Source organism: Lissotriton vulgaris, chromosome 3_1 (genome assembly GCF_964263255.1).
Source record: "Lissotriton vulgaris chromosome 3_1, aLisVul1.2, whole genome shotgun sequence".
NCBI lineage: Eukaryota > Metazoa > Chordata > Amphibia > Caudata > Salamandridae > Lissotriton > Lissotriton vulgaris.
The window spans coordinates 721394712-721419000 of record NC_141689.1 but is presented as its reverse complement, the minus strand read 5'-3'; the positions used below and the strand labels follow the sequence as shown (position 1 = coordinate 721419000).

The following is a 24289-nucleotide window of genomic DNA, read 5'->3' as shown; positions in this document are numbered from 1 at the left end:
AACAGGAGAAACCAATACAGCCATGCAGAAATAGGAGTGTCAGGGTAAGAGCACATAACAGCAAAGGGACACAAAATACATTGCTTTAATAGGTTTGCTAATGTAATGCAACAGTTGAAATGTTAAATACTTCATATATCGTTTATATACATTTTTAGTTGAACCTCCTCCGAGTAATGATCAATGGCCAAAAACAGGAATGCTACTCAGAATTTATTATTATGGCTCAGATAAAGCATTGCAGTCTTCAGCCCACTGCATAGGCTTGCAGAGATCAGAACGCTAGACAAAAAGTACTAGAAAGGGATGTTTTAATGACAAATTACAAAATGCAGGGTTGCAATTGAACAGGTATTGAGGTCTGCGCCTGGGGTATAAGGACTCTGCTGAATGTATCCATTTGCGTAGTTTCACTGAACGTTTATTTTGATTGTCTAGTTTTCTGGAGAAGGGAGGTGATCCGCCTGAATGTAGGAGGTAAGATGCAGTAATACACAATGACAGTCAAAATGGTTTCTTGCATTCTCATAAGAACAAGTTTAGCACATAAAACTCGTTCTTGAATAAGCCGTTTTTACAGAGGTTAGTATTCAATTTGTAAATTGTTATCATGCTTAAGAATGCCCTCCACATTTCAGAAAATCTATTCTTCATTAATCTAACTGGCATGACATTATGATTTGGCATTTGTGCTAGGGTCACATTTCTGATCCTCAGAGGGGATGTTAACATCTAGCAATGATTTTTTTAAATTACATTGCCATTACAATCAAACTGAACTAACTGTTTAGTGTTTCTTATTATAATTTTATTGTGAGACTAAATGGAGAACTAATATTATTACATCCAACCGAACTTTTGACTACATATATAATCTGACCAGATGTGTGAGCTTTTGATTCTCTCTTGTGCCAATGCATGATTAGCGCGAAACCCAGTCATCCAAAGATGTTTCATTTGTTTCCAAGGTGAAAAAAGTGATTTCGCTAGTCATTGACGTCTTGTCCAGTTGCTTTTCCAGATTATTTTGAAACAGTGCATGCCAGATGAGTGACGAGAAGAACACAAGGGCAGTAGCTAGTAGACATTTCAAAGAAGATATTACACACATGACCGCAACACGCAACTGAAGAAGAAACCATCTTCGATTATACAACATGGGCAATATTCAACGTACCTTAATTGTTTTACATTTATTAAGTTTGCATCATTTCTTCTATATATGAAATCACACAGAATGCGGAATTCACTTTCTTCTAACAGGCAGCAAAGAGAAATGCACTACACACTTACAATAATTCGAATCTGAAGGCGAGATGAATTGTTTATCAGATATGCAGAATTTTCAGTCTTGGGCATGATGATCTCAACACATGAACGACCAGTCTTCACAAGGGCAACACACGGATTTCTCTGTCGGAACGTATACGTTTCTTTAAACGGAATCCTTAATGCTCATTAATTTAGAGAGTGTTACTCGAAACCACTGCTCCGACGTTATCCCAGCCACAGAAAGTTTGTTTTGCTTTCCACATCGAGTTGCCAAGGTATTTGCATCTTGGACAGGTGCTGCAGATGGACATTGCTATACTTGTATGAGCAGGAAGAGCAGTCACCCAGCACCCAATTAGGACTCGGAGTGCTGTGAGATATGTAAACATTGGGGAGCTTTTGTGGCATTCCTGTCGTTTCCAGCTGAGGACTGTAGACATTACAAATGTCATCCTCCCCCTCTTTCAAAATTAATACATTCATCAGAAAACAAAACACAGTTGAAGAAAAGGCCAAATACGTGAAGCATGAAAGTGGCCACAAGCTACCAGCAGAGCTGTGACAGTCTTGAGTTAGCAGTTGAGATATTTTGACAGACTTGAAATGCTTGTTTCCTTCGAAGACTAACTGTCTGAAGGGAGTCCACTTAGCAGCGAGGCCAGTAAGTGTTTTAACAAAGGACTCCAGGAAGTTTAAAGAGCACATTTGGTTAATACATGGCTTCTACCCTCAAGCTAAAAATATGCTACATCACAAAGTGTCTTTGTAGATCCATCATGTTGAGATATGCGCGTACTCTGAAAGCGATGTATAGTCTTTGCTATTCCAGATCTGGTGGAGTTCTCGAAGGCGATTAGACGTTCTTAAGCTGATATTCAGTGCAGGGTGAACTTTACGGATATCAGGCTCGCCCATTAAGGATAGGCCGCAGATCCCGAAGTATGCATGCAAGGCATCTGAAAGAGGATTACAAAGCATGTAAATATAGAGAGTTTTGAATGTGAACTGTGTTAGGATACCTACAGAGAAAAAGAATGTAATTTACTGAGAGTATTACACGCACTTCTGTGCCAGACTAAACATAGCTGTGTCAACGATCAAACTTGGGTCTCAAAAAGAAGCAATACGGACATGCATACACCAACGCCTTAAGCTTCCTTTAAAAAAAAAAAAACGTTAACCAATTTGAAACTTATGTGAGATTGTGATTAAATGGGAACTGTACAATATAACAGTGCTTTATTTATTTTTCTCAAAGTTCTTACCAAAATTATTGTCTTTAAAAATATTTTCTTCTGGACTGATTCACAAAGATAAACTTACACATTTGCATGTTTCCACACATTATGGACCTCATTACAATGTTGGTCCATGGTCGGAGGCTTTCCAACCAAAACGGTAGGGTTAAACTCGATTGCCTCATTTGGATGACTGTGGTTGGAGTTTAAACCGGCAGGGGAATCCGATGGGCTCAAGCAGCCCGTTAAACAGTGGGAAATGGACCATAATCCCTTAAAGCAGTGTTTCCGCCTTTGGGATTATGATGGCACTTTCCCATAGTAGTTTCATGTCGGACTGCTGTCGGAAAGTGTCTTTGGTAGGCATTATCCCCCCTAAATATCCCTGCACCGTGTTGCAGGCACCAAAAGGTACCTGCAACACTGTGTAGGGATGTATACAAACTTCCATTTTTCAATGGGAGCTTGTGCTGCAGGCGTTTTCAGCCTTCCGCACAAGCTCCCATTGTAAAATGGAAGTTTGCACTAGCAACCTGTGTGGTCGCATCCTAATGGGGTTGTCGGAACAGCTGACTTCCCCGAAATGGTGTAGGTCGTACGCAACTCCGACCGACATCGTAATAAGGCCCCTATGTAGTACTAGGGGCACCAAGCCAAGAAGTCAGTCTTCAGGCCTTGACCATCCTTAATGTTACTTTTTGTTATGTTGCAATTTTAAAGATTTGCAAATCAACCTCATGTAGCTTCTGTGGCAGTTACATAAATTTTAAAGAGCACCAGATAGTAGTTAGATAGAAAAACAAGAAGATAATAAAATAAGCATTTGCAATGCAATAGGTCTCGCATTCGCGAGTTTTTTGAGCTATTGGGATTTTAAATGACAATGCCTTTTATTTATGTGTTTTGAAACAGTCATTTACAATGCCAATATGCCAAAGTTTCGAAAATGAGAGACCTATTGCACTGCAAAAGCTTGTTTCTTCTTTTGCTCATGCTGCACAACATCCTGTCGATGCTGTACACAGCATGGCCAAAAGGCAATGGCAAAGCCAGTTAGCCCCAATTTTGGGAACTACTGGCTTTGCCAGTGCAACCCCAGAGATAAAGTACAGTTATTTCTGCTCTACAGCTATACAGCATTTGCCGGGCTGTTGCACGCTATTTGGGCTTGAGGCTCAAAATCTGGATCCGCACTTGTGTCTGACACTTGGCTGATCTCAGTCACACAACTATTTTAATTACTGTTTATATCAGTTATAGCACTAGAACAAAGTGAGAGGGCCGTGTCATTACTGGCTGCTGAAGTCCAAAGGCTTGGACGGCATGCATGAATGGAGGCTTGGCGTTGCACCATACCAGCACAGCACGAGCCAATCAGCTGAAATGGTGAGGTCATCATCCAATACCATTGTCCTGGGATTGATAGGATGACATCATATTTGGCCTGCTTGACTAGAATACAAACATACCGGCATAGTACGTTACTGTATCGTGCAAGATCCACACATTGCATGCTGCCTTCTCTAATACAGCTGCACACAATCTCACTCAATGTGTGCTTATGCTTCTCTGAGAATTCCCACCTGTCGGGATGTTACAACATATTCAGCATGAACTAAATCTGCTTGTTGACTCTTCGAACATCATTTTCTGACCCTGTGTATGGGACTCCCCTTTTAAAAAATGTAAAATCCCTTTGCCTCCCGTTATGGGTGCATTGCTACTTATAGTCAAAGGTTGGCTCTTTCTGCTGTTGTCACTAACTGTTTCAGAGGGCAGCCTAGTCTTACAATGCACAGCAGGCCAATGACTTCTTAGCAGAAGCAGACAGCACATAGGTGCATTTCCTTGCATGTCTCATGAGCACAGAAGGAAAGGTTCAACTGCATGGGCCACGGCTCCCTGCACCCGGCGCTTCAGATAGAAAGGAAATTAGGTCTGTGATGCAAATAGGAATAAAAAGAAATTGCGCAGTTAGGAGATTTTTTTAAGGGGGGGTAAGTGGAGCAGGGAGTCACAATGAGAAAAAAGGTCTGTATTTTTCGATATTACAACATAAAAACTGAGATCTCTTTATATGACACAGGTATAGCGTGGAAAGCACAACATGGCAGAAAAGAGACCCACAATGTTTTGGGTTTTTTTCACTTTGGAATTTCAAGGTCACTGTTGATTGTGTGAAGCGAGGCCAAAATGCACCCCTTCCCTTCTGCAATTTTCGGAGGCGTCTCCATGGATACAACTGAGCAAGGACAAAGCACATCCCTTAGGAAATATTCTGTGATTTTCCTGGAAGGGGCTGGAAGCACAATTTACTGACATTCGGTAACGATATATCTGTAAGAAACAGCGGTTAGTATTAGATTTCTTACCTTAGAATATCCCCAGGCGTCAGACTGGATCCGGAAATTTTTGCGTAGCAGTACCCTTGCGCGTCGGTAGGCGTCGTCTGCAGCGCCGCGTCCTTCATCGGCGCCGGGATGACGTCGCTGGAGTACTTAGACGCCGCCCTCGTGCGCTGACGTCAGTTCTTATAAACAGCTTTTCCACGCCAGAAACGCAGAGCCATGATAAAGACCAGCATTGGTGCCATGAAACTAGGGTCCTGAAAGGGGATGACCTTAACCCTAGATATCGGTTCGCAGAACTGGGAGGATGGGTGGGGCGGTAAGGAATCTAATACTAACTACTGTTTCTTATAGATATATCGTTACCGAAGGTAAGAAACTTGTGCATCTGAAAGAAACAGGTTAGTATTAGATTCCTTACCTTAGAATAGATACCCCAGCAATACCAACCCCGGTCGTGGGTCTGCGAACCAATAATCACACCAGAAAGTCCTGGAGGACAGAACAGCCAAAGAAGACATCCCTCCGGACTTGGCAGTCCAGGCAGTAGTGTCTTGCGAACGTGTGCCACGAGGCCCATGTAGCTGCCTGACATATGTCCTGCAAGGGGACTCCCCGGCCCAGGGCAGTAGTAGGCGCCGTGGCCCGAGAGTAATGGGCCCTCAGCCCAACAGGAGGCTCCTTTTTAGCCAATGAGTAGCATGCCTTGATGCACAAGACGACCCACCGAGAGATGGTCCGTTTGTGCACCGCCCGTCCCTTCTTAGCGCCCATGTAACCAACAAAGAGTCGGTCAACCACCCGTATCTGACGTGTGCGATCCAGATAGTATGAGCGCGCACGTTTTGGGTCCAGACGGTGGAACCGCTCTTCCTCTTTAGAGGGATGCGGAGGCGGAAAGAAGGTGGGCAAGGTGATGGACTGCCCGATGTGGAAGGCTGTGGCTACCTTGGGCAGGCAAGAGGGTCTTGTCCGCTACACAACCTTGTCAGGATGGACAGAAAGGAAAGGAGGCTTGGATGAAAAAGCCTGGAGCTCACTCACTCTCCTGGCAGAGGTGATGGCAACCAGGAAAGCAGTCTTAAGGATAAGAAGACGGAGAGGACAGTTATGAAGCGGCTCAAAAGGAGCGCACATCAGGTAAGTCAGAACCAGGTTCAAGTCCCACTGGGGCATCAAGAAAGGAACAGGGGAGAACATATGAGTGATGCCCTTCAAGAACCTATTTACAATTGGGGACTTGAACAAAGAAGGCTGATCAGGTAGCCTTAAGAAGGCGGAAAGGGCAGAAAGGTAGCCCTTGATAGTGCCCAGAGCAGAGCCCTGCTGGGCAAGAGAAAGAAGGAAGAGGAGAACCTCAGAAAGGGGGGCAGAGAGTGGACCCACAGCCTTTGCTGTGCACCATGCCACAAATCTGTTCCACCTGCAGGCGTATACCGACTTTGTGGAGGGACGCCTGGCTGCCAGAATCACATTACAAACTTCAGGAGGCAAGTCAAATGGCCTCAACTGTCGCCGCTCAATCTCCAAGCATGGAGGTGGAGACTGGACAGTTATGGGTGGAGGACCGTCCCCTGCTGCTTCGACAGAAGGTCCTCCTGAAGAGGCAGATGAACCGGGGGATCGACAGACATGCTGAGTAGCTCGGGATACCAGTATCTTCGGGCCCAGTCCGGAGCCACAAGGATACCTTGGGCCCGGTCGCGTCTGATCTTCTTCAGCACTCTGGGCAGAAGTGGTATAGGCGGAAAGGCGTACAACAGACCACAGCTCCACTCGTGACGAAAAGCGTCTCCGAGCGAGTGCCGCCTTGGAAATTCCAACGCGCAGAACTGATGACATTGCGCGTTCCCTTCTGTGGCGAATAGATCTAACCAAGGCCTACTTGGTTAGATCTAACTGCTGAAAGAGACCTTGCGCCACGTCTGTGTTCAGACGCCATTCGTGATCCGTCATACACCGACGGCTGAGTTCGTCCGCCCTGGCGTACAGGGAACCTGCCAGGTATTGAACCACCAGAGTCACGCCCTGATGTTCCAGCCACTGCCAGAGGCGCAGAGCCTCCTGGCATCGTGTCCACGACCCCACCCCGCCCTGTTTGTTGCAGTACCACATGGCGGTGGTGTTGTCCGTGAACACCTGCACTACACTCCCCCGGACAGGGGGGAGGAATGCCTTCAGTGCAAACCAGATCGCCCGTAGCTCCAGAAGGTTGATGTGGAGCCGGGACTCCGCCGGGGACCAGAGGTGTTGGACTTGGCCCTTCTGGCAGGTTCACCCCTAAACTTTTTGCTTTTTATGGTGACCTGGTGTTAGTGATTTTTTTTGCTTCTGCGCACTTTACCACTGTGTCCCAGGGTAAAGTGCGTGCGTGTAGTGAGATTGGCCTGCTCTCCCATTGGAATGCATGGGGGAATGTATGTGTCCCTGGTAGTTCCAGAAGCGTGGGGAGTGCAAGCTCGAGTTTGGCATGTGCGGACTCGTGTGATTAAATGCTGCGCGATGATGTGTGCGGCTTGATTGTGTCTCGTGTGGAAGTGCCAGTCTGTGTAAATTATGTGAATTGGCTGTCTGGCTTGTGATTGGTTGGAGCTGGCTGGTGAGCCTGGCTCCAGGAGTCAGGATGGGTCTGCCCTCGTGGTGAGTGGAGAGATCTGCATGATTAATGTGAGGGAGGGGTGCACCTGGGACCTGAATAGGGATTGGCTTTCCCTACACAATGCTGGCTCTGCCCCCTGTGGTGCGACTGATGACCCTAGCCTGACTAGTGAATGGGAAGAGTGGCTGAGCACAACAGAGTGCTCCAGAACTAGTTGCAACTGGTTTTTCCCTTCACCCTGAAGCCTAAACAAAGGGATTTGATGTATAAAAGAGGGGCTGTGACCCCATGTAAATGTTCTTCACCTGATCCTAATTTGAGGGGGACCTGCTGCTGGGCGCCAGGAGGACCGCCATTGGGGACTGCCTCCCTGCCTGGAGGGCCCTGTGAGCTGGCCCCTGGGCCCAGCCTTTGCCCCCCTGCCTGCCTAAAGACCTTGCTGGACTTCTTGTTGACTTTTGTCCCTAAAGCGCCTGGGCAGTGCTTGATTTCACTGCCCAGGAGCGCTGCTGTTTTCATCTGCAGCCCAGCGCTGCGATCCCTAACTCAAGGGATTCCCGGGCGTGGGGATCCCCCAGTTTTTTTACTATTTCAGAGGAGGTGCCAACCCTGCAGGGTTGCCGCTATTTTCCATTACCTTCACGGGAGCCCACCCCGTTTTATTAGTTAGTTTAGGGGTGCCACCCTGCGTATTTATACTTTGTCTTAACCCCTGACGGTGCCCACCCCGCCAGGGGCCTTATCTTGAAGAAGGAGCCTACCCCTCGTTGTGCCTGAGCCGCGAGAAGAATCACCTCCGGGCCGCTGCCTAGCGCGACCCGGAAGTGCTGAGTGCCAAACAGGAAGCGGACGGGAGGCCACCCCGCGCTCCTGTACTGAGAAGTCAGCTGGTACCAGGGAGCCGACGGGAGCCTACCCCGCGCTCCTTGAAAAGAAGGCCCCGAGCAGGAAGAGGTGGCGCTCACACCCGGGCCCTTGTCATCAAGGGAGAGCCCCGGGCGTGTAGGGAGCCCCGCAGCCACCCGGAGATTCGCGAGAGAAATAAGTGTCCTTCCTCCCCGACGAGGCTCTCCCGAGAGAGAGCCCCACCCACCGCTTGCAGGCCGCCAGAGGAGCACCGCAGGCTCACCGGTGAGTGGGGGATCCTCGGGCCAGTGTTGTGGGAAGAGGGGGGGCGTTGCCGGTGCCCGCCCCTCCTGCTGGTGATTTCGAACCCACGAGGGCTCCGGGGGCCATTGTTCTTGGAGGGGGCGTCGGGGCACATTGCCGGTGCCCGCCCCCCTCCTGCCTGTGCTATCTTTGTTTGTGGGCCACATTGAAGGGGGCATTACTGAATTCCGAGCCCACGAGGCTCTGAGGGGCCATTGTTTTCCCGATTCCCCAGAGAGGGGACTCCAGCGATCCAGGCGGCATTTACTTATTTCGAATCCCCCAACGAAGGGGGCATTTGTTTCTAGAGCCCTGAGGCTCCCGGGGGCATTGTTCTTTAGAGCCCACGGGGCTCAAACCACGAAGGGGGCATTTCGGGAGGTAGAGCAGCCCCGGCTGGCAGCATGCCGCTCCCCCCTCAGTGGGCATCATTTTCTTCAGAGCCCACGAGGCTCCCAGGCACACAGTTCTTCAGAGCCCACGCGGCTCCCGGGCACACAGTTCTTCAGAGCCCACGAGGCTCCCACATTGCGTTTGGGCACCAGGGTTATTCAGAGCCCAGAGGAGATCCCCAGCTGCCCAGCACTTAGTGGGCAGCTGCTTCGTTTAGGCTTGCCCCTTTGCGCATTTCTTGTGTTGGCTGCCTGCGCAGCCTGACCTGACTTTGCTGGACACAGGGCGTTTCAGCCCTGAGAGGCCAGTTGGCCTGGGAGACAGTTCTGGTGTTGTGCCCTTGCGTTGGGTACATGTTTTTGGCCCTATGTGATCTTTGCGCAATTTGTGATGACCTGCCTAATTTGATTTCTGCATCATGTGTAATGTCTTTGTGCCTATACCTCTAAATGTATTGTTATGCTTAGGAGGTTGTTTTTCCTAGTATAGTTATACTGGTGAGTTCATGGTTCCCTGCGTGTTATTTTCCTATGGTGGTTAGGGTTGCGTAGGTGGTACTTACCTTTTACCAGTGGTTACTGGTTGTGTGCTACATTTGCTATTTGGTGCTACAGTTATTATATGTGCTATGTTCTAAAAGTGCTATTTCTACGAAGTGTTATTCCTGCAAAGTGCTAATTCTACCAAGTACTAGTTCTAAAAGTGCATATTCCTGACAGTGGCCCACGTAGCCCTGTCCCATGTATATAATCCCCTGTAAATTCTGCCCGTGCCTATGGCACATTGTAAAGTGTGTATTTATTATCTAATGTGTTTGGCATAATACAAAGGCTATTTTTATATATAACCTTGTGTGGAGTTTCCTTTGTGGTGGGCCTTGGGTGTTGTTGCTGGGTGCGTACACAAACGCTTTACACATCACCTCTGGGATAAGCCTGACTGCTCGTGCCAAGCTACCAAGGGGGTGAGCAGGGGTTATCTTGGCGGGTGACTTCCTTGCCCTGATGTAGAATGGTGGTTACTGCCTGACTTTGGCACAAGCCTTAGCCAACCGTAAATCCCATTTCTAAGAAGAGGCCTCTGATCTCCGCCTCTCTCATGTGGCCCCCCCCCAGCCCTGGAGGGACGCGTCCGTCACAACTACGTGCTCCAGTTGGGGTACGGAGAAGGATCTGCCGCTGACCCAATCACGGTCCGTGAGCCACCATTGCAACTGTCTTGCAGTGCCCTCCGAGATCAAGACCTGTTCGGACAAGTTGCCTTGATACTGGGCCCACTGAAACTTCAGGTCCCACTGTAGAGCCTGCATCCGCCACCTGGCGTGATGCACCAGAAGGATGCAGGAAGCCATCAGCCCCAGAAGCCGCAGCATCAACCTGACCGAGACTCGGGATAGCGGCTGAAAGATCGGAATCAGAGCATGAATATCCCGAACCCACTGTTCGGGAGGATAAACCCGAAACTGCGCCGAGTCTAGAACCGCTCCGATGAAGAGGAGCTTCTGAGAGGGACACAGGTGTGACTTCGGCACATTGATGGAGAACCCCAGCAGGTGCAGGAGGTCGGCCGTAGTCTGGAGGTGGCTGACGATTGTCTGGGGCGAGCCCGCCTTCAACAACCAGTCGTCGAGGTAGGGGAAGACTGAAATCCCTAACCTGCGCAGATGAGCTGCGACCACCGCCATCACTTTCGTGAACACCCGTGGGGCGCTGGTAAGGCCGAAGGGGAGCACGGTAAACTGAAAGTGCTCGTGGCCAACCGTGAACCGCAGGTAACGCTGGTGGGCCGGCAGGACGGGGATATGAAAATAAGCGTCCTGCAAGTCCAATGCTACCATCCAATCTCCTGGGTCCAGGGCAGCTAAGACCTGAGCCAGTGTCAGCATCTTGAACTTCTCCTTCTGGAGGAAGCCGTTGACGTTCCGCAGATCCCCTTTGCCCTTCTTGGGTACCAGAAAGTAGTGGGAGTAACAACCACACCCTACTTCTGGCCCAGGAACACACTCGACGGCCCCCTTGGCCAAGAGGGCCGTAACTTTCTCTTGTAGAAGTTTCAAGTGATCCCCCGACACACGGTGGTACTGCGGTGGCATGGCTGGAGGGGTCACCTCGAAGGGCAGGGAGTAGCCCCTTCGGACGATTTGCAGCACCCAGTTGTCTGATGTGACTGTGCGTCAGTGGAGGTGGTGATGCAAATCCTGCCCCCCACTGGCGTCACATGGGCCTGAAACCTCGGACTAGGAGGGTTTTGAGGTGGTAGCTGCAGAAGCAGGTGTGGACTGGCCTCGCCGTTGTCCCCGACCGCCTCCACCGCGGTTTCCACATCCGCCACTACGCTGGATGGTAGTCTGCGGCCCGTGGCTGGCAGGACGTGTGGGGGTGCCCCTTCCTTGACAACGAAAGGAGTGAAAGGCAGCCGTTGGCTGGCACGGGGCAGAGAGACCCAAGGACTTGGCCGTAGCCCTGGAGTCCTTAAAGCGCTCAAGCGCATGGTCTGCCTTGTCGCCAAAGAGGCGACGGCTATCAAACGGCATGTCCATAAGGGTGTTTTGAACATCAGCCGAAAAGTTGGCGGACCTCAACCAGGCGTGGCGACGAATCGCCACCGTTGTTGCCATCGCTCTGCCCAGTGAGTCCGTGGTATCCAGCTCACACCGGATGGAATACCGTGCCGCATCTCGATCCTCCGCAAGGGCTTGGGCGGGTTTAGTCCGGACCCCCTCCGGACATTGTGGCAGCACGTCCGCGACCGTGTCCGACAGAGAGTGGGTGTAACGGCCCAAGAGGCACGAGATGTTGACTGACCGTAACCCCAAACTCAGGGAGGAGAATAACCTTTTCCCGTATTGCTCATACCGCTTGGATTCCGGATCGTGGGTAGCTATCGGGAATGCGGTCTGGGAGTTAGAGGCCTGGATGACCAGGCTCTCGGGGGTGGGGTAAGTGGACAGGAAGGAGTCGCCCGGAGCCGGGCAGAGGAGCCTGGCCACGTTCCTATGTACAGGCGGACCTGTAGCGGGCTTGGACCAAGTGCCCAGAAGAACGTCTGACAAGGCCTCATTAAACGGCAGCAGAGGCTCAGCCGAGCTTGCCTGCGGTTTAAGGACCTCAGTGAGGATGTTAGTCCTCACGGCCGCGACGGGGAGCTCACGGCCCAAGGCCTTGGCAGCCCGCGTCAGCACCACACTATAGGCAGCCCCCTCCTCCGTAGCCACGGTAGGAGGGGAGACAAAACCAGTGTCGGGCGAAGTGTCCAAACCACTGGCCTCCCCAAGCTCATCCGTCCAGTCCTAAGACTGGCACTCACGTGCCAGAGGGTCCTCGGACCCCTCCCAATCCTCCTCGCCACCCATCTCCTGATACTCAGGGTCAAAGGATGGGGCCAGGTCATGGAAATAGAATTCACCCATCGGCGTCAAGAGCAGCGCCGCTCCGACCCGAATCGAGGGTAGGACCAGGGAGCACGTCGTCCTGGGACGGCGCCGGAGGCGACACCCTGGGGGCCGGCGCCGGCGAGGTCGTGAGGCCGACCGGCAACAACCGGATCCGGCAGGACCCTGCTGCGTCGGGACCAAAGTTTCCGACGGCGCCGGGGCCGAAGCACCCGGCCCGCATGAGGACCCAGTCGGGGCCACTTGGCCCGAAGGCGCTGCGGAACCCGACAGAGGAGTGAGTGACCTCATGGCCGTGAGGAACGCCTCTATCTTCTCCGGTGTCGCGTGCTGCCCAGGGACCGGCGGGTATGGAGCAGCCACGACGCCTGCGGCTCTGGCGGAGCCTCGGGCGGTGGCGCCCGAACCCCCGGCCGCGTTGCGTGAGCATCGGGGGGAGTCAGAAGAGCGATGACGCCTCTTCGACTTCTTGTGCCTCTTACCTGAGGACTTCGAGCCCGAAGACTGGTGACGACTCCTGGAGCTATGATGCCTCCAACCCCGCGACCGGTCCCTCGACCTCCTCGCGGACCGGGACCTCGAGCGGTGCGGGGCCGACTGCCGGAGCTCGAGCCGCTTGCGGGATCTCTCCCGTCTAGCTTTGGACGTCAGGGCCCGGCAGTCGGAGCAGGACTTGTCGTCATGGTCGGGGCCCAGACAGTGAAGGCACCGGCGATGGGGGTCGGTAACCAACATCAGTCGGTTGCAGTCGCCGCAGGGTTTGAACCCGGGCATCCCTACCGACACCGTCGGAGTCGATAGACTTTGAAAAATGATCAAAAAGGATCAAAAAAGTTAGTCAAAAATTGACTAAGGGTACAACTTTTTCCGGATCTGTGCTTGCTGGCGTGGAAAAAAGAAGAACTGACGTCAGGGCGCTAGGGCGGCGTCTAAGTACTCCGGCGACGTCATCCCGGCGCCGATGATGGACGCGGAGCCGCAGACGACGCCCACCGACGCGCAAGGGTACTGCTACGCAAAAGTTTCCGGATCCAGTCTGACGCCTGGGGATATTCTAAAGTAAGGAATTTAATACTAACCTGTTTCTTTCAGATACAGTATGTATGAGCATGTGAGGCTTAATCTTCTCCGAGGGGCACATGTTATTCGGCAACTATAAAACAACAACGGTCTTTCAGTCATAGTTTTACTGATGCTGCCTCGACCATGCGATACTTAAACACAAGCACTGCTCTCAGGCTATGGGGCGCTTTTCACTTAAAAAAAATAATAATATATATATATATAATTTATGGACCGCGCCGCTAATGTTATATTGGACCGTGCTACATATTAATTAAATAAAGAAGCCCGAAGTGAGTTAAATAAATAAGCACAGCCCCTAAAGTGAAAGAGGACCGCGCTGCAATAAAAAAATATTTGCAATTCCATAGGTCTTGTATTTAAATGCGTGACCTATGACATTGCAAACAAATGGCTGCATTGTACCGGCTGCTTTGAAAGTTAAAGTGCGCATGGCGCGCTGAATGTAAGGAAAGCACGTCATGCCTAAAGTAGGAGAAACTCAAAGAAAAAAATAGAGCTTACAAGACTAAATAACAGGTCCCGTATAACAACCGAAGTAAAAGAGCCAGTCGCCATGGGAGGGTACAAACGAAGACAAGGCAGTAACAAGCCTATTTACAAATCAGACGCCAGCACTTAGAAGGACAAAGACATAAACCAATAAAAAATATTGGCAGGGGAGTGGGCGGGGCTTCTCTGCCATACTCCGCTACAGCCAGAGCAGTGCATGCGTGCTGGCTTAGGCTCGACATAAAAATTTACATTTCATAAGGAGACATATCCTAGAAGAGTAAGGAAGCTGGGCAGTAAATAACAGATAAAATTACCCAAGTGAATACAGCAAAAGCACACCCGCCTCCTCTGCTAACTACAGCCTTTAACCATCTCAGTAAAACGACCATCATATATTTCAGAACACTTATCATCACACACATATAAAACACCAGGGAAGGGAAGCATGAAGAACACATGCAATAACTTTGACAACACAGACAATCACAAAGAAAGCCAAACCTTTAGATCAAAAACCACACTTTTATAAACACTACTCTCCTTCCAAAAAATTCAGTGTCTTGGCAACAAAATAGTGGAGCTTATTTTGATGTCATAAATCTAATTCAACAGCTTGTGTGACTAATAGTTTCAGTTCTGGAATGCAGTATGTAGGCTGCTTTTTAGGATGTCTGTTCACCGAAGTTGGTATAGTAACCGAGCAATACAATGACTCATTCTTCAAAACGTATTATTTTAGGAATGCTAATTTTAGCATGGATTTTGGACGGCTTTGGTCATTCTTGGGTATTGCCAACTGACAGCTTTAGCTGTATGTTGTGGAATACATATTGCGTTCAATTCTAATACATAAAGTGGGCTTTCAGTCAGTCCCCTGGTCTGATTGGATAGTGTTACTTCTTTCTTAGTTTGATGCTTCTAATTTGTTGGCTTTCCTCTCGTTTTTTGTGTTTGCTGGATCATTTCTTTTTTACTGTGCATTTATTTAGGTGATTACTAATGTCAGGAGAACATTTTCATTTAGCTTCTGGTGCTCAGTGTGAGCAAATTCCCCCCCACTCCCTGGCCCTACCCCACCATCATCCTTCAACACCCCTGCCCCAAACATCCACTGCTCAGGACACTCGCTTCGCAGCTCCTTGTTACTGACCCATGGATAACTTTCTTTGTAACTTTTTTGCACACACAATTTCCTTGTTGTTGTGCTGTAAATAATGTGCCTCTATTGCCTATCAATATTGTACTGGTCTTTAATATGGCAAACAGATTTTCGTAAGCTGAAAGTTACAATCCTGAAGACCAGTACTATAGCGGTGTGCAACAAAAAACATTATCAATGCTACCAAGATAGATTACAAACTCTTACTTTGTTATATTAACTAATGGGCACTATATGGAAAGTAAACAGTACGCATGGTTGTTCCCATAAATCATGAGCCTCCATATAAAATTAGACCAATGTCAAAAGATTACTGAGCTTCGTAGCCAACCACATAGCTCATCATTATCAAACGCAAGATTAGGCAGTTTGCAAAAAATAATAATAGTTTATATATGGGTACCACTTGGTGATGGAGTACATTTCTCTGGAAGCAGCGGCTGTCTTCTCATTTTCCAGTCCACTGGTCTGTGAAGCAATCTTGTATAGGTCTCTTATGCAGCTGCTTACGAGACAAAATGAAAATGAGTACAAGGATCTTTCAGAGTACAAATGAGATCTGTACGACGCTGTCCAGCAGTAGAGGGAGGATATTTCTGAGGTAAATGCATTTCTGCTCTCTCAGGTAAACACTTTATGCAATTCTTTGTTCAAGACAGCTTCCCCTTGTATCCAAGACACCGTTGAGAACTGAATGCTCTGCACTAGGGTAGGTGATGACTTGATAGGAGGTCACATGAAAAACGTCCATAACTGTTCCTTGTGATATTGCTTTGAGAAGAAGTTCAAACAAGCATTGGAAATGCAATAGGTCTCGCATTAGAAAAGTTGGAGCTATTGGTCTTGTAAATGACAAATATTTTATTTATTTGTTGGTTTTTAAAATAGCTAAATTGATAGCTTTGTCATTTACAACGCCAATAGTTATAACTTTCGCAAATGTGACACCTATAGCATTTGGAATGCAACATGTTTTGTATTTACGTGACATAGATGGCAGCTCTGGTCGTTAGGCCACATCTCTAGAGAGCAGGAGAGTGCAGCAGGTGTGAGAGGGTGAGTGGGTGTGTGAGGGTGTGTGAGGGTGAGGGTGTGGGTGTGTGAGGGTGAGTGAGGGTGTTTGAGGGTGTGTGAGGGTGTGTGAGGTGGTGAGGGTGAGGGTTAGGGGGTGTGAGGGTGAGGGTGAGAGGGTGACAGAGTGTGTGTGAGGGTGAGGGGATGAGGGTAAGGGTGTGTGAGGGAGAGGGGGTGATGGGGAGAGGGTGAGGGTGGGTGAGGGTGTGTGAGGGTGTGTGAGGGTGAGGGGGTGTGAGGCTGAGTGAGGGTGAGAGGGTTGTGAGGGGTGTGAGGGTGAGTGAGGGTGTGTGAGGATGAGGGGGTGAGGATGTGAAGGCGCGTTTGGCAGTGTATGTTTTAACGCTCGGAATATGATAATTAAACGGACTGCCAGCAGTCTGTGTGACAGGTAGCCATACTCCTACGCCATTTTTCTTTGTTTGGCATTCCTCTGCGCATGTCTGCCTGCATGTGACCCACTAGGACAAAACAAATCTTTCAAACCAATGTACAATACAACACAATACCAGCAGGTACAGCCTGGATAGGTTAACATTTCAGTTAGGTTATTGGAGTGCAGGTTTCACTGAAAGCAGTAGGGCGAGGTAGGTGATATGGAATTCTCGTTTAAGCCCCTTGCAAGTCATACTGTCATACACAACCGTGCATTAGTTAAGCATTGCTACCTGTCTCTTTAAGCTGGTCTGTCATTCCCTGTAGCCTGAAAGTCATATGATGCATTTGTTGTCATGACAACAAGCCCTGCTTACTTGGCTATGCCGAGTAAAATCCATCGCAAGAAGCCAGCTTGTTAAACCTCACCATAGCAAATGGAAACGTTGAAAATGCGGTTTTAAAACAAATACTTCAAAATTCCATTTGTGAGGATATACGGGCTAGGTCATAAAAACATAAAGACGGCACCATTTTGATTGCATAAATGCAAATGTGCTGTATTGTACTACTGCAGGTACCACTGTGAGTGTCTGCTGATGTTGCAGACATCGATCAGTCTATTTTCTGATAACGTTTAGAGTACTACACAAGCACGCATCCTTAACGCACATGGACACGTTTCTAGTCCACGAGCATCCACGCGGACCCCGAGAAGCGCCACTGGGTCTGGTTAAAAGGAAAAAAACGTAAGGATGGCATCTGTCTAAAAGAACTAATGTCTACAGTTCCACAAGGCCGGCTGTTCATTGCTGAAGCGCCCGCGAGGGAGCAGGCCAGCGCCAGCCCCGGCACGCGCGCGAGGACCTGTGAGGACATGTTCGCCATTGGCTGCGCTCGCACCTGAATGCCCTGTAGTACTACCGGTGTCAATGCCGCGCGCTCCCCGAGGGAGTGTCGGAGCTCTTCATGCATGGAAGGCGGACTACTCAAGTGCACGCATTATCTAATGCAGCGCGAATTATTAAATAATGCGTAGCCTTCCTCAAGGAGGTTTGTTATTTAAATGAAGCAATATATTAATATTCACTACATCGAAAGGAATAACATAACATTCAATACTTACACAGTAGCAACCAGACAACACATGCACAAAAGATACAAACACATTTCCAAACAGAAACAAGCAGTGGGCCGGAAAGTGAAGGGCGCGGGGCGTCGGAGAACCTCGAAAGGAATAACATAACATTCAATACTTACACAGTAGCAACCAGACAACACATGCACAAAAGATACAAACACATTTCCAAACAGAAACAAGCAGTGGGCCGGAAAGTGAAGGGTGCGGGGCGTCGGAGAACCTCGAGGAGGGAAGGCAGATAAGGGGAGGGGGGAGGAGAAATGCGACACGGCGGGCAGGGGAGGGGGCGGAGCGGGGAGAGGGAACAGACGGAGGGAAGCCAGATAAGGGGAGGGGGGAGGAGAAATGCGACACGGCGGGCAGGGGAGGGGGCGAGGGGGGAGGAGAAATGCGACGTGCGGATGAGGGAACTGATGTGCACGCGCTTTTAAGCTCAATGCGCATGCGCATTGAGCTTAAAAGTCACGGGCACTGCAAGGAATCGCCACAATTCCTTGCAAGTTGCTTCAAGAGTGGATAAGCCCCCATAGTCTCGCAAGCTCGATGCGCATGCGCATCGACAGGCGAGACCTAAAAAGGAACAGCACATAAACATCTTCATTCATGTGAGGCGTCCTACTATCGTGCCATGATACAAGGTATGGGAACACAAATATTAGGACATGCCATAGCCTTTAGACCAAAGTGAGGCACTCTGCACTATTAGTACTGATTGAGGAGCATGGAATTTGGTAATATGCTTCATAGGTGTCTACTGTGGACATCCATTTGATGAGTTGTCAGGGTAGATGATTAACAAGGTCAGCTACAACTTCTGTGCCAATTTATTTACAGATTTAAATTCCAATATGATTCTTATGGGCTTCTTCAGGGCACTTAGCAGCTCAATGTTTAACTCTTAAATATTTCATATTATCGTTTGGCTTTTGGCTTTCTCAACTTTCATTTTGAAAATGACTTCTGGAGTTAAAATCCTCAGAGATGTTTACAGGTAATTTATTCCAACCCTGTACAATGTAGAAATAGAATGTAAACAACATATTTTACTGAACATAACTTTATGAGTTAGGGTCAATGTTGTGAGTATGATGGTATGCCCAAGATTTCATATTTCGTTAATGTCTTGCAGCATCTTTTTCTTAATAACATGGTTACATATACAACGTGTAAAAAAATCGACTTGAAGGAGGAATGAAAGAAAAGCACCGTCATACAGACTCCTAAAACTTATGGGGCAAGGGGGATGTTTACCATACTGAAGAAGTGTCATGGTAATTTCACGGTAAAGGCTTCTCACTACTTGCGAAACAATTCTACCCCAAAATCATCTTGTTACCAAAACCAGGAGCAATAAGCTGTAGGATTTATTCCTCGAAGTTTCCTGTGTAGGCACACAAAGGCTGTGTGGCAAAAGGGATTCCTCTTACAGTACACATTACTGTGCTGACATGGAAGGCATACTTTGTTCTAATGGTTAAAATAACTAGTACACCAGGAGTCTCCACGTGGGGAATTCTAGCTATTAAGGGAAGAGTTAGAATATTATGTTGTAAGGGTTGCGATAAAAAAGAAAAATCTGTAAGCAGACCAAATTGTGGAAGGGACAAGATAAGTGGATTTTGAGTCCCTTAAACCTTAAAATAAGCTTACTGATAGAGAGCTAACTAAGTATAACCAGTTTACTCTTTCAATCTCTCATTAGTATCCTAATCTTTCAATCCCTTGCCAGACTGCTGTAGCAGGATTACTCCATTCCAGATCTATATAGGGTTATTACAAACAACCAACTGCAAGCAACAACAATTTATAGGTTTGTTTAGAGAAAGAGATAAATGAGTTGAAGAGTTATGATACATGTAGATGTCAGTGCCAACAGGATTTGGATATGGAGTGAGACTGTGTGGCTTGCGGTTAATAATAGTATAGAAGCTGTATCATAACCTATGACTGGTACAACAAAATGCAGTTTTCAGACTTTGCTGAAAAACTACAAGGATTATTTATTGGTAACTAATTTGATGGGGCGGTTTCTGGAAGGGTCATTCAACCTAAGACTGTTAAGAGAATGTTGGAGAATAATAAAGTTCTGAAGTGAGGTTGCTGAACATTTAGATGTCATACTTCGAAAGAAGTTGGAATAATCTTTCCATCTAGAATTGCATCATATTACAAAAAGAAGATTGGCCTTTCTACTCTGCAGAAAGCGTGCACTAATAATTTCCAAAAAACACATTCTGTAAATACGGAAATTCAGTTTAACACAGATGATGGAACACTCCTTATAGGAAATGGATCGCTTAATAATGCTTGATGAAAGGTTGTGTTCGTTTGTAACAAGTGTTCTATAATTGCTCTTTGTACATGCTCTGCTTAGAAGTGAATAAAGAAATGCGCTGAGAAGCACCTATTCGCGCCGTGAGGGGAACGGCTGCCCACAGCATCAGCAGTCTATTTTACTGGGCTCTCTCCAGTGCCGTGAGGGGAACAACTGTATATCCCGCCAGCAGCTCACCTTTCTGGGCCCTTTCCATCACCGTGAGGGGAACGGCAGGCTTAACCTCTGCACGCCGCACTGCCATAGGCTCCAGCCGTGAGAGGAACGGCAGCCTACATTGACCAGGAGGCTTTGGGTGGCGCATGTGGAGGGCGTCATCAGTAGGCGCCATAGGCCTACAAATCCAGCGCGACCCTCACGTACCGCGGGACGCACGCGGGCGGCGCCCAGGCCAAGGGCGGGCCTGTCCTAGCCCATCAGAGGCTGGGCTGGGCCAGCCCTCTGAGAGGCACAGTTTCATCCTTGTATTCCTACAAATAAGTGGGGCCAACAAGGAGATCTAAGGTACTGTTTTATCTCATTAACAAGGAAGTTTGCATTTCCCAAGTGGAAAAACGAAAGAGTGTAGTTGGCACACTGGATGCATTTCTAGTAAGGGCAGAATATGTGCTTTCGCACGAAATTCACTTAACAGAGCGACGCCTTCATTAGACCCTGCTACACTGCAGAGGCATTTGTCATCTGGTGCCTCCTCGCCCTTATTTGAAATTGCCCAACAAGCGCAGAATAATGTAGCCTCAGCGGCGTCATTGGGCACTGCCCCCTTGTCCCCTTTATTCCCTGGTTCTGTTGGGTCATCGAGAACCCTATCTACCACTACTAGAGCCACCAGGTCAAAGACTACAGCAAGTGCGGATACGCGCAAGATCAATTAAGGGGGTGAAAAAAGTAAGAAGGACATTGAGGCTAAGAAAACAAAGGGTAAAGGAAGGACTGTAATTCCCCCAGTAGTCATTCGTTCCTCTGTGGGCACTCAAACTGAGACAGGCTTTGTGACAAAGATACCTATAGACACCACCACCTCTAAGGAAGCCATAATTGATCAGCCTATAGGAGCCACTGACCCAGGGCTAAGCTCAGCTTTAACATGTATACGTGAGCTGGCTGAAAAGAACTTCTCTATGTTGTGGGAAAAAGTTAGTGTGCTCAAATCTGTAATTAATGTTTTGAATGCTAATATTACTAAGAGTCAATTAACATCTGGAGGGGACGGATATGACACAAGGACTATGGGGGAAAACTGGCAGTCGCCAAAGATGGGGCAAATGATAAAATTCAGGACAAAATGTTGACAAAGAATATTAGGAATATTAGGAGTGAGTCTGTGGGGGGACTAGCTCTAGGGAATAGTGCATTCATTGTCAATAGCAAACTGAATTACCAAGAAAAATCCTCAGCCGGGGTTAAGGGCGGTAGTGCTCCTAGTGAAAGCGAGAGAACTAACAACTCAAGTGAATCACTGACTCCTAATGAGATGACACTACAACTCCCCCCGGCTGCATGCCCCTATGCTATAATATTGACTGGGGTTCCAGCTTTAAAGAAGGACCAGAAGGAAAATTGGGTAGAATTAAGAAATAAAACCCTAGACTGGCTGGTAAAGCAAAATAAGTTTCACCCTAGAGATGTCAGTGAGATATTATTGGTCAGGAGAGTGGGATGGGTAGGGAACTCTACCAAGAACATCAGAGGAGATTGCATCGTGGTAAATTTACGTAGCCCGAGTATGGTCCATCGGCTACTAATAAACCGCGATGCAACTTCAAACCCCAAGACAGAGACTAGCGCCCTACCTTTAGGTTACTTTTATAAGCAGCACTGGGAGAGTACAGCCGGGAGAGTTCCATTCTTTAGCCAATCAAATAGGTACCAGGCCCTGTCAGACCTAGACTGTCAGGTTTGACAACTACCGGGAAGCAACCTGGCTGTGGATAACCTAGTAACTAGCATATCCTTAGGCTCTGAAATTGAGGGCAGTAAAGTGGTGGGTGGCAATAATGATGGTATCCTCAAAGACCTTACTGTACTAAGAATTTCCAGCACCAATGATAGAACCCTAGAGGCGCCTCCTAAAACTCAAGCAGAAGCCTTCCCCCCAGCCCCCTCAATGTTGTGGTTGCCAATGACCATAGGTAATGTAATATAGGTCATCTATATGCAACAGTTCAAAGGGAGGTGTATGAAAAAATGACTCTGGTGGAAAACCAGGGTGATAAAGCTTTAGAACACCTGAATAAAACTAAGGACCCTTGCCACATCCTAGAACCTAGGCTGCCAGAGGAAGTTAACACTATAAGGATAAATGGCAATATACTTGACGAAGGTTGTAAGTCCAATATAAAGCTAACCTCCTGGAATATAGCTGGCATTAGAAAAAACTTAAGTGACCCTACATGGCAAGAGTATATCGATTACAGTGAAATTGTGTTATTTCAGGAAACATGGGCTGTGGAAGGTTATTTTAAGGTAGGCTACAAAACCTTTAGTATACCTGCTATTACTCAAACTAAAGGAAGGACCTCTGGAGGTCTTGCTATATGGACGAAAATTATATTAGGAGTTGATTTTAAGCAAATTGACACTTACAGTCAAGATATACTAGGAATTAAATTTGTGGGAACAGATAAAATGGAGATATATATCTTGAATATATATATAGCAGGCCTAGCTTTGCCAATAAATAAGTAGAGGTTATTGAACATTTACACCACATTATATCCATATTCAATCAGAGAGCCTTGATAATCATTGGGGGGAGGGGGTGGGGGGGATTTTAACTGGGGAATTTGAACCGGTAGCAGGGCTGGAAAATATTTTTGAAGCGGAGGATAGTGCAAACAAGATCCCACCAATAGAGAGTACCCCTGTAGTTCAGTGTACATACGCTGTAGCACAGCTATTGCGGCTGACTGCAGCTCACGGTCTTTGCGCCTGTAATGGGCGTCTACCCTCTGATAATCCAAGTCAGCCACCTTTAAGCGGGGTAACTACAATAGCCATCTAGATTATGTACTGGTCTCAATTCCATTTTGGACTATGGTAAGTGACCTTGTAGTGGAGGACCGCATAGTGAGCGACCATTACCCCTTGTGCCTCACGTTCCGTGCCTCCCTTTCCAAGCTAGCTGCCCCAGAGAATAGCAGCTCTACACATACCGAACCTGTGGTGTCAAATAACCGTAGAGCACTTAAATGGCCAGTAGTATTAGGGAATGAAGCCACGGTCAGGAAGATCTACGAGACATATGTAGAAATTGTCTCCCCGTATATTTATCTTCCAGAAAACGAGATCCCGATCATACAGATGCATGATAACATGGTAGAGAGACTAGGACAAATATTAACCAAAGTTCCAAAGCCCTCCAAAATGGGGACACTGGATCCACCGCTCAATGGCCATTCATGCTACAATAAAGAGTGCCGAAAGGTCCAAAAAGATTTAATAGAGGTAGTAAAAAGCAATGACATTCCAGACCTAGGGGATAAAAGGAGGCGCTACAAGGATGTATTGTCTAAGACAAAGAAATGTTGGGATGAGAATATCTGGTCTGAGCTGCTAGACGCGTACAAAGCAAATAATCAAACTATGTTTTGGCGCCTGGTTTCTAAGGGTAACAGATGTGGGATCTGCCATAGGGATTTATTTCTTGATGCCAATACTTGGGTATCCCATTTCACACACTTGTATTCAGCTCCCGTAAGTGAGACTATTCTTGGAAGCGACAATGTAGTTTCCAATACAAGCAAGGTATCCCTGTCTTTTAGCATGCTAGAAACTATGGATGCAATTAATGCAATAAAACCAGCGAAGGCACCTGGGCTAGACAGGATGCCTGGGGATTTATGCTGACAAGATAAAGAGATATGGGCTCTGTATATCAACCTTTTGTACAACACGGTTGCAATGGGTGCTCCCATCCCCGAATCCTGGCAGGGATCGTAGCCATTTTTAAGAAGGGCGACCGTATGAACCCGGCGCATTATAGACAGATTAGTCTAATCGACGTCCTACAAAAGGATTTTGCAAGATAAATTTTAAGTAAATTGAGTTCTTGGATTTCGGAAAATAATATTTTAACCAAGTACCAGGCAGGTTTTAGGGAAAAAATTAGCACAATCGATCAGGTGTTTAGATTCCTTTGCATTATCTGGAAGTATATTAAAATCAAAAAGGTGCATCTGTACATTGCATTTGTTGACCTCAGGGCAGCTTTTGACCTGGTCCCCAGAAATGTACT

The 24289-nt window shown here is 47.8% G+C and overlaps 1 protein-coding gene across 1 annotated transcript in view; it reads right to left on the bottom strand.

Moving 5' to 3' along the window:
• Window positions 1-200: 200 nt before the first annotated feature.
• Window positions 201-24289, bottom strand: part of PGGT1B (protein geranylgeranyltransferase type I subunit beta) — a 265348-nt gene continuing 241259 nt past the window's right edge. The window contains exon 9 of the mRNA XM_086961039.1: window positions 201-2228. Coding sequence (XP_086817165.1) covers window positions 2047-2228 — 182 coding nt within the window. The 3' untranslated portion in view covers window positions 201-2046. The remainder of the gene's footprint in view (window positions 2229-24289) is intronic.